Below are 11,420 nucleotides of genomic sequence, written 5' to 3'. Positions count from 1 at the left end.
TAATACGTTCAAATTGTATATGTATATAGGCGACACCGATACTGTCGCAATTATGTTAGATGCGCATACCCTGTACCATCGCTTCATGGGCACAAGCAACCATGCATGTGTGAATGCCTGCACTAGGTTACCATGGTGATAGCGATGCTCGATATAAATGGCTAGATAAGTTAATTATTGATGATATATTTTGTACATAGTAGGTGGCGCTTAATAATCACTGTAACGTACCGGTAATAAATAAGTAAATAAATAAATTAACTAATAAATAAACAAATAAATAAATAAATTAATTAATTAATAATTTTCGCCTCTTGTTTGTCGTCTGCAGTGTTTCACGGCTGAGCAACTATGGGAGGTGTTCGATTACCCGAGTTCTTATAGACTTTCGGAGACAGACTTCATAGAAGCGTGCCCAGCTCTTCTGCAACAGATCGTCAGCAAATCCTGCGAGAAAAAGACGGAAACAGAAAGCAACCAATACACTCCAACCAAACTCGAAGGTATCTAATATAATTATACACACACACACACGGTCGCACACAAACACGCACGCACACACATACACACACACACACACACACACACACACACACACACACACACACACACACACACACACACATACACGCACGCACGCACGCACGCACACACACAGACACACACACACACTATATATATATATAGTAAGAAGTAGAAAAAGGGAACAAGAGAATAAAGAGAGTGAGAGAAAGAAAGAGAGCGAACGAGATAACGGGAGAGGGAAGGGAGAGGGAGAGGAAGTGCGAGCGAGCGGGAAGGAGAGAGGAGCGTGGGGGGCGGGAGAAGCTACACAATGCACCTGACATGCATATCGCCAGGATTAGATAATAGGGATAATAGGGATAATAGGGATAATAGAGATAATAGGGATAATAGGGATAATAGGGATAATAGGGATAATAGGGATAATAGTCCCTATAATCTACTCCTGATATTGCACAGGTTAATTAGGTTGTTTAGGTGGATAAGTGTTCTTTATGTTGTCACCACCGGATACTTGCAACACGGTTATTACCCTATGACTGTTGTTACCAGAGGCAGCTGCCGTGCGAAATTACTACCAAAGTAACAATCGTGGTTAGGAAAATTGTTGACAACATGCGAGTAAAGGGATAGAGAGGAGCAGCAAGCAATAGGGAGAATTGGCATGGTTGAGCGAGAGAGAAAACAAGCGAGTGAAAGAACGGGAGAGGCGAAGAGAGAGAGATAGAGGGGAGGGAGAGTGATAAAGTGGGAGGAGGTGATGTTTTCAGTCGATACATACGTCTTTTGATCACGACTGCGTAGTAGAGGTTGTAGTAGTTGCACCAAAATTTTCACCAATTAATAAAATCTATCTGTCAATGTTCCGATAACGTTGTTGCAAATTAGATAAGGAACTATTTCCGTAGTTGTCATGAACACATCGCGTCAGCGAGTTTATATGTATACACGCCTATCATATATTTATAACGTGTTACTATATATATATATATATGATGATATCTAAGTGTAATAAATTTAATCGCGTCAGTTTAAAAAGGTATCAAGTTCGCCGCAACCGTCAACTTGTGGTGCCGCGGTGCAGAGCAAATCATTTAATATTAACAGCCATACTATAAGCTAAAAAAAAAACACGACACAAACAAACACGAGAGAAACGACAATGCTACCCTTTGAATTGTCGCCGCAAGGCACAACAACAACAACAACAAATTGTTCTTGATTTTTTTGGCCAACTTCTTTTCCAGCGTATGGATACGGAGCTCTAGCGATCCTCGTGATCAGTCTCTTGTCGCTGATTGGTGCGATTACGATCCCCTTCATCAGTACTGTCTCCTACCATTACATCATGATGGGTTTCATTGCTCTGGCTATCGGCACCATGGTTGGGGACGCTCTGCTTCATCTAATACCACATGTGAGTAGAATTCTTTCTCGCGACCGTAGCTTCATCGCGTGGCCGGCATAATGATCATGCTTAGACGAGATGGCTTTTCTTGACAACCAAAGGCTTGGCGTTCAAGCAGCATCGTTTGCCTTTTAATTTTGTATTATTTTTTATTTTATTTACCCCGTTATTAACTAAATCGTAAATTGTCCCCAATAACAGTATTCGTCATAGCAGTGATGATGATGATAATAATAATAACGACAACAACAACAATAACAACAATAACACACATTAATGTGTGCATCTTTTTGTTAGTCGTTAGGTGGGCATGAACACAAGGAGACAGCACATGGCCACGAAGATGAGAATGTAGATGGCAGCACGGCGCTAAATATCGTTATAGAACCCATGATTCTGAAGCTGCTGGCGGTCTTGGGCGCCATCTACGGATTCTTCGTCTTTGAGACATTAGTGGAATTAGCCAAGGATTCGGTGCAAGGCCCCGAAACGGTATTACATTAACATTTGCGAATCGCCATTTTGTTATTGTTTTTATTGACGCGTGAACAATTTGACACGGTCATGAAGTTAATACGTATGTGTGGAATGTGTTGAAAATCTATCCGGGTCAATTACTGGGACTATTAACATTTGACCTAAATCGATATGATTTCCGGGGAAATTAAAGCAGGCGATTTTAACAGCATATTCCGTACGTTTTCACCACGTAAAAACGACGAGGCACCAGTCCAACCCGTAAGGGTCGGAACGTATCAGGTTGCAATTAACTATATAACGGGGACATATCTGGGCCTACTCTTAATGCTTTATCAAGCCTAGTGTCTATCAAGCACACCATAGCGTATGTTGATTGCACTCGTGCCGCAATAACGCTCCACTAGGCGCTCCACTACGCTCCACTAGCGTGGCTATATGCCCGGCAGCCGGCATATATCTGACGGCTGCCGGGCATATAGCCACAGCGTTGCCCGCGTGACCCCGTAGCTGAGTTTTCGCGCTTGTTGCTTGACAACAGGACGCCGACCACGCGCCCGGCGGCGGAGGTGGACACGGTCACAGTCACGTTCCCGACCACGAGGCATTGACGCGAGGCAGTCCGTTCCGTAAGAGCACGGGACACAGTCACGTGCCGGACCCCGTTATCCTGAAGCAGTACACGCGTCGACAGAGCAGCAACATACAATCGTCGGTGTCGCGACAAAATCTGGTGAGCACCAAGGCTGTTCACAGTCACTGATCTTTATATACCAACTATATGTATAGATATATATGTATATATATATATGTATATATATGTATATATATATATATATATATATGTGTGTGTGTATATATATGTATATATATATATATATATTAGTATATAGATCAGTGTTCACAATCAATGGGTATTTTATGCTCTTGTCGCCTACTGCCATCTGGTGGCCACTAAACTCGCTGGTGCATTAATTCGGCTTAGCAAAGACAGCTAGACTTGAACTATAGTTCTCGAAACTATTTTAGGTTATTTACACAAAGGTTATCACGCGAAATACATTCATACTCTCATACTATTATGAAATCTGATGAAGTTATTCCATAATAGTGAACGTTGATCATTCGTATCTGGTATTATTTCGTGGGGCCTTGAGGTTTAAAACCTATAGCTCTCAGCTTTTCTCATATTCTTCTTAATTTAAATCGAATTAATTAAATAAATGCATACAAGTTACAATAGCGCACGAGCGTTCCATGGCAAATATTAATTTTTAACATTTAATAATCTTCTAATTATTTGCGTTTTGATATCGCATTTTGTTATCTGAATTTATCTGATCGTTTTCATATCAATTTCATTTTGCACCGCAATTTAATAACGCCAGATGTCGCCGTTAACAATGTCTCCCGCTGTCTACAGACGTCGAGCCTGGACTTGTCGCGAGGTGGCAGCACAACCACACTCGACAGTGCGTTGTCCACTGTCCTTCCCTACGGCGCAACTAACGGCGTAGCCCACGATGCAAACGCTAATACCTCAAAGCTTAAAACAAGCAACACACGGGAACGAGCACGCAGTTTCTGCTCATGTAAGTCATGCGTTTCTGTGCGTCATTCTTTTTTCTTCTCTGTACTTGTGGGTGGGAGGAATATTCTTTGGCACGTTAAGCCTCGAAGTGAAAAAAAGAGGCAAAACTTTACGTTCGCTGGCGATGGTTGCCATTACGTGAGGACGTCATTCGACGCGATAATAGTGCAATTATATAGTTATGTATATTATTATATCACGTAATTATAATAATAAACATTAAAAATAAATGAACGCCAAATAAATATCATAATAATCGAATAAATAAACGCGATGTAATAATAAGATAAATGTTTTCAAATTTAAAAAAAAGACGTAATTTTATTTTTTTCGCAGCTTTCAACACGGTGGCGCTGATGATACTCATGGGTGATATCATGCACAACGTCAGCGATGGTCTCGCTATTGGCGCTGCATTCGCCGGAAGTACCGAAGGCGGCATGTCTACGTCCATAGCCGTGCTATGCCACGAACTTCCGCACGAACTAGGTACTAGAGCTTGTTGCTGCTAGGCTGCGAATTATAGACGAGCGTAAGGCCATAGCGTTCCAAATCCCTGAAACTCATATCTAGACATGAAATGGACGCCCGCGTCTATGCGTGCGTACGTATGCGTGTGTGCGTGATAAGCATGCGTGTGTGTGCGTGCGTACGCATGCGTGTGTGCGTGCGCGTGTGTGCGTGCGCGTGTGTGTGCGTGCGTGCATGTGTGCGCGGCATTTTACAATTGCATGCTGGAACATCTTGTACGTGTAAACCCCCCTGAACCTCGACAACATTAAACTTTAAATCTAGAGCCTCCACACTTGACCCTTAACCATTGAGCAATGACATTGACCCTGAATCAGACTTGGCGCTAGACCATTATCCTTTGACCCGTGACCCTTTGTTCTCCGCAGGTGACTTCGCTCTCTTCCTGTCGCTGGGTCTCACCGTGAAGCAGGCCCTCGGCCTGAACCTGCTCGCTGCTCTCACTGGCTTCGCTGGATTCTTCGTCGGCGTATCTGTCGGCGCTGACGCCGACGTGCGACAGTGGATCTTCGCGGCGACGGCCGGCATGTTTCTCTACATATCTCTTGTCGAGATGGTGAGCCGACACTGCTGATACTGCTGTTGTTGCTGTTGTTGCTGCTGCTGTTGTTGTTGTTGTTGTTGTTGTTGTTGTTGTTGTTGTTGCTGCTGTTATTATTATTATTATTATTATTATGTAAATATGAATTCATTGCTATCCTTACATGTTATACATATAATTTAATTACACACACACACACACACACACACACACACACACACACACACACACACACACACATCACACACATACACACACACAACACGCGACCACGCCACGGCACGCACGCACGTTCGCTCGCATCGGCACGCACGCACACGGACACGCAACGACAAGCAGGAAGGCACTCGACACGCACCCACGCACCACGCTCACGCCACGATGCGCACACGCACACTGCACACACAGCACACACACACACACACACGCACATACAGCACCACACAACACACACACCACAACAGCACACACACCACACACGACACACAGCACACACACACACTACAGCACACATATATATATGATTCATACATCTGCCTGTATATCTCTAACAATTGGCTGGCATCGCCGGATGTTTTCTTTCTCAGATTTGCCGGAAGGCGATGAAGATTGCATACAAAGCGCGGAGTGGCCAGCACGCCCGCTGCGTTGCAGCCCGCAGCGCTGAGTTTGACGAGAGTGTGACTTGTACAGTAATGTCGGCAGCCCCCATGCTGGTACCGGCATGGGGCGCATGCTGGTTGGGTTATCGCAGTGTTCGAAGAACACATACGCATCGGTGGCCCAAAATGAGTCCGGAACATTGGCGTGCGATGTGTGCGTGCATGTGAATGCGCGTGCACGTGTTCGTTGTGCGTGCGTGCGTATGCGTGTGCGGTTCTGCGTGCGTGGCGTGGATAGACGATTCGCCTGACGTACCATCGCTTATTTCTAGGGGTCTCAACCCCGTGGCGTAGTGTATAGTGCCCTCCGCTGAATTGCGCGAGTGCAGCACGATCTGGGGCCGTGGGGTTGATGCGCGTGCTGTGTGCCTGCGTGCTGTGCCGTGGCTGTGCGTACGTACGTGCGTACGTGCATCGCCCTGGAGAACCGCGGAGTCTCCTCATGCTCGGTGACGTGTGTATTGTTGACCTAGTGACTCATCAGCACGCGTGTGCAGTTGCTGCGTGCGTCACATATGCGGGTAGCTCGACCTCCCCCAGCGTGCGTGGCGCCAGTTGCGTCCGCGGTGTGAGGCTGTGATCAGCGGTTGTCCTGCGTCCGGACGTGTCGTTGTTGTACGTGTCCCGGGGCTCCGCGATCGGTAGCTAGTGAGCGGCGTACGTGAAGTTTGTCTTGCTCGCGCACGGTTCAGCCGGCCGCCTCCATCCGTGACTTGAACGAGACGTGAGGAAAGAGAAGAGAGGACGGGCGAGGAGGGGGCGTCGGTGCAGAGAAGAGACGGAGGAGAACGGAGGAGAGAGGCACAGATTCGGATAGGGAGAGAAATGAGACAGTTCATCATGCAACCGAGACCCGAAGAGCACCTTAAGGCCCTCAAACGACAGAGAAGAGTTTGAGAGAAAGAGGGACAGCAGTTAGGGGAGAGCGACGTGGCGAGAGAGACGATAGGGAGACAGCGAAGCGAGGAGGACGAGCTAGAGAGATGACAGAGCAGTACGAGGAGAGAGAGAGAGAGATTACAGGAGAGAGCAGAAGGCAGAGATGGAGTAGAGAGAGGAGAGAGAGAACAGAGACAGACGAGGAGAAGAGATGAGAGAGAGACCGGAGAGACGAAAAGAACAGAATAGAGAGAGACGTGGGACGGGAAGTACAACCGGTGAGAACGAGAGGATGCGCGATTTAAGAAAGCAAAAAACGCCACACAGAGAAAGAGAGAACAGAGAAAGACATTTGAAAAGAAGAAGAAAAAGAAGAAGAAGAACCAATCCCAGTACGCCATCACTGCTGTTGGTATTGCGATCTCCTATGTTATAATCTGCGCGGGAGACAATCACACCTTTAATAAGATGCATATATATTATGGAATGTACATCGGTTAATACGCGTGCTGCTCATGTGTTGTTAATTGCAGTGACGTTGCATTATCTTGATTTATGCAAGCCGCTAGGGCGCGGAATCATTGCGCTATGCGCTGTAAACGCGTATAACGACTATCAGCGCCACTCGACCGAGACATTAATTAGCCTCGGTGATATATATATCATATATACTATATATATATAATCTAATTGGTTTTTTAACAAACAATGTCGCGCACTTGCGATCAGAAACCATTAACCCTTTGTAAAGGCAATTGACTTAGTAGCGCCTGTGCAGCTGCTTGATTGATTATATTACCCTCCCTCACACATGAAATAATGTTCCGAACAATTGTGCGTATTTTCTTGTCGTCCTCTCACTAATAACCACCCACCACCCCCGTACCATCAGTCCAATATTGCCACAGTGCCGTCCTCTATGGCGGATCCTTGGCGCGGGGAAAGGGAGATTTTTAATACGATTACATGCGGTATTGATTCTTTTGGCAATTTGCAGTGTTGTCAACACGGGCTTGCACCACAGACGGCCTCTCGTGCGGTGGTTTAATGCCGCAAGGCTTATGGCGATAATTGCCTCTTTACTATATAGCAGCAGCACCAGCGCGAGTCGCAATCCCGTATAATGTATAATGTATCCGTATAATCAGGAGTTAATGAGACATTTTCCTCATGAACTCCTGGTATAATGTGTATAATGCAGCACGCATTAATAATTATATCTATGCAGTAATCGTTGTAGATCACGGCACACATGTATATGACATTCTGCTGGTGTATATAGCAGCATACAATACGCGAATATGTAAATAGTTTTGTATACGATTGTTATTGCATTAACTTATTACGTGGAGATGGCAAGATTTTGCTTGATATTTTAGTAACGATTTTTTTTACAATTGAAACTATTAACTATTGATTAATTAAATGTACTCACGCACGTGATAAGATATTTTGATGTAAATATTATGGTGCTGTTGTATAAGCATCGGATATTTTCTGCTGTTAGCAGAGTTGTTCTCTGCGTTGAGTTTAATACGAAATAATAGCTGTTATCCTGCGTACAGACGTAGCGACATACGTACTAGATCACACGATAACACAAAGCAATAATTTCACAACGCACATAGTGAGGTTTGCGGGTTAATTGATCACAGTGTGAACTTGTACGTCTGCAGTTCAGTCGTGCTATCCTTTTGTTGTAAGTCCTGATGTGAAAACATGCCGCCAGCTCCTCAACAAATACTCGCGGTGTTCTTAAAAAACAAATACAGTTTCAAAGATGTGCTAAATTCTGCGGTAGATGCATATAGTGTTGCCACAAATCACACACACCACACAACAGCACACACAACACACACACACACACACACACACACACACACACACACCACATCACACACACAGCACACCATACACTACACACACACACACACACACCACACACACAACCACACACACACACACAACACACACACAGCACACACTACACACACACACACACACCACACACCACACACACACACACAACACACACATATATATAATATTAATATATTAATATTTTATATACCTAATATATATTAGTATAGCTATATATCTACCACTCCAGTATAGACAAGCGTAGGGGCTATTTTTTATTTTTTATAGGTAAATTTGATTCATGTGCTCCTTGACATTGCTTACACAAAAAGCACGCAATACAACACGTTAGTACTCTACCGACAGTTGTTGGAGATACCAGCTGTTATCCCTATACATGACGCATACGGGTTCACTGGTAACTATACTCGTTCACTATTTCGTTCTTTTTTCGTTTCCGCGACTGTATAATCCCGTGTCTTCATTCCTTATCAGTAGTTTCAGCAGCCTTAATCGATGACAGGGAGCCGCATACGCAGGTAACATATCTGAAGGCTTCTCTTCTCCCCTCTCCCCACCTCTCTACTTCTCTCTCTCCTCTCTCTCTCTCTCTCCCTTTCCATCTGCCCTTTGCTAGATATATGTAATATACTATAAATATATATATATATATATGGAGTATATTATATCTTATATTTATTTATATACTTACAATCATAGCGAGTGTCTGCTACGAACACGGCTTTCACGATTCTGTATTAATTTCATTTCTTGCTGACTTCATTTCACTTCGCGCCACTCACGGACACTGACTAGAGCCTTCCCGTAACTCATGAAACCTTTTCGGCGTACAATCCACAAGCTATAGTACGCGACGTGTCGACACGCAACGCAGACAACCGAGAGTGACCACTAGAGGCGCCTCGCGTCGGATGCATCGAGTAGTGCCACGAGAGGCGGTGCCTGTCGGTCGGGACGACTCGTGGGAGTGCCACTAGATGGGCATCGGCGCTGCGATGAAAACGCTGTCCTTGAGAAGACACGAGCTGTAACGCGGAATCACGCATCCCACTGTTCAAGGGGGGAATCTGATATCACAATTTTACCTTCAGCACTTGCTATCCAACCCCAGGCAATCTCAGTGGTGGGTGTCATGCGGGAATTGCAGCGAACGGGGCACCCGGATTTCCCGGCGTCATCTAGTCACGCTCTCTCCCGCTCGCTCGACGGTGCAGGCGAGGACCGCGAATTCGCTGGCTGACGCGACATTCCACCCGAATGCCGTCCGCTATTATACGTATGACTGTAGGGAAATACAAGGTCAGAGTTGAGGCTTACACTCATAGTAGGGGAGATCGTTGGGAATGCGACTGCGGAATTCAGTAAATACGTATTTCGACTCTACGAGAGCTCCGATTGTCCGATAAAGCTTACGTTTCGAAACAAGCCACTATTTTATAAACGTCAAGTTATTGCTGGATATTCCGTTCATCTATATACACAATATATAGAATACAGACAAGTTAATACATGTGTACGCATATAATCGAAACAATGCTGGTTATGATGCTACCATACACATGCACGTCTCCCGTCCGTCACTTGCATCAACCACATACACACGCACACACACGCGCCATACATACACACACACACCAAACACACACACACACACCACACACACACACACACACACACACACCACACGCATACACACACATACACACAAACACACACACCCACCACACACACACACACATCACAACACACACAACACACACACCACACACCACACACACACACACACGAATACTACACCACAGGTAGGTCCACATACATTATACGCGCATGCACCGCTCGCGACGCACACGCACGCACACGCACACGGCGGCGTTACATAACACCAATCACCAGCATCGGTGGTATAGTTCAGCCCCGCTATCACCAGTCACATACCTCAGGGCGCTCATCCCATGGACACCAGGTACCTTATCCCTCCCTCCTCCTCCTTCTCTCTTCGGTCCTTCTCGCTCCTGCCTCCTCCTCTTCCGCTATTCCTCTCTTCCTCCTTCCTGTCCCTCCCCTCCCACTCCTACATTCTCTCATTCTCCTCCTTACCGTTCGTCCTCTCTCGCTCTCCTCCCCTTCCTCATCCGCTTTCCTCTCCTCCGTCCCTCCTCCTGACCTCATCTCCCCTTTCCTCCACCTCTTCTCTCCCTTGCTCCTTCGCTCTTCTTCTCTCCGGTCTGTCACTGGCCGGCACTGTAATTCCCCGTCCAGTCCGACCTATATAGCGCTCGCGTCCTCAGTACGCCCTGACTCACCTGCTACTCTTTTCCGTCGAAGGGCAATCTCGACGAGTTCTTAGTTAGGGAAGGGCTGGCTGGGCCTTGCGGGCGAGACGCAGTTGTTAACAGCCGAATTAACCCTTCCTCCTACGAATTTAGCACTGCGAAAATCGCCCAACGTCCGTGGGTCGCTTAGCTTGTTGTTGTTGTTGTTTGCGTCGTGCTACACTTATGGCAGCGTCCTGTCGGGGCGGAGATGGCGTGCGCGAGTGGTGTCCGCCCGGAGCCCCAGCGTCCGTTGTCCGCGCGCTGTCACGATACAACAGACACCGCCCGTGTACTGTAGGCGCCCAAGACATCTTTCTACATATATAACCGACCTTAATCGCACCTTCGGCAATATTTTCGTACATCTTTTCGCCCAATTATCTCTCGGTTATATATGTTATAATCGTCTCTATCGCCACGGCATTCGCATGACCTTCATGCGCCTCGGGCGCGCACGCGCATGAAGCTGGTGCGCGCGTGTCGACGCTCTATGTCCGACGCTTCGCGGCGATGGTTACCCCCGGGCGGACTTGACGCTGCGCTCGGCCGCTCATTGGTCACGTTGTAACGTGAGCAAGTGCGCCGACGTGAGTATAAGGAAGATCAGGCA

At 46.3% G+C, this 11,420-nt stretch overlaps 1 protein-coding gene across 1 annotated transcript in view; it reads left to right on the top strand.

The window, feature by feature from the left end:
- LOC106818635 (zinc transporter ZIP6-like) overlaps positions 1–5,106 on the top strand; it is a 23,059-nt gene extending 17,953 nt beyond the window's left edge. Inside the window, exons 6-9 of the mRNA XM_014823327.1 lie at positions 2,952–3,143; positions 3,834–4,002; positions 4,338–4,490; positions 4,901–5,106. Of these exons, the coding sequence (XP_014678813.1) occupies positions 2,952–3,143; positions 3,834–4,002; positions 4,338–4,490; positions 4,901–5,106 (720 nt within the window). The remainder of the gene's footprint in view (positions 1–2,951; positions 3,144–3,833; positions 4,003–4,337; positions 4,491–4,900) is intronic.
- Positions 5,107–11,420: the final 6,314 nt, after the last annotated feature.

The sequence above is a fragment of the Priapulus caudatus genome, unplaced genomic scaffold (assembly GCF_000485595.1).
Source record: "Priapulus caudatus unplaced genomic scaffold, Priapulus_caudatus-5.0.1 Scaffold37, whole genome shotgun sequence".
NCBI lineage: Eukaryota > Metazoa > Priapulida > Priapulimorpha > Priapulimorphida > Priapulidae > Priapulus > Priapulus caudatus.
The sequence above is the reverse complement of the archived record's forward strand: the minus strand, read 5'-3'. Positions and strand labels throughout refer to the sequence as shown.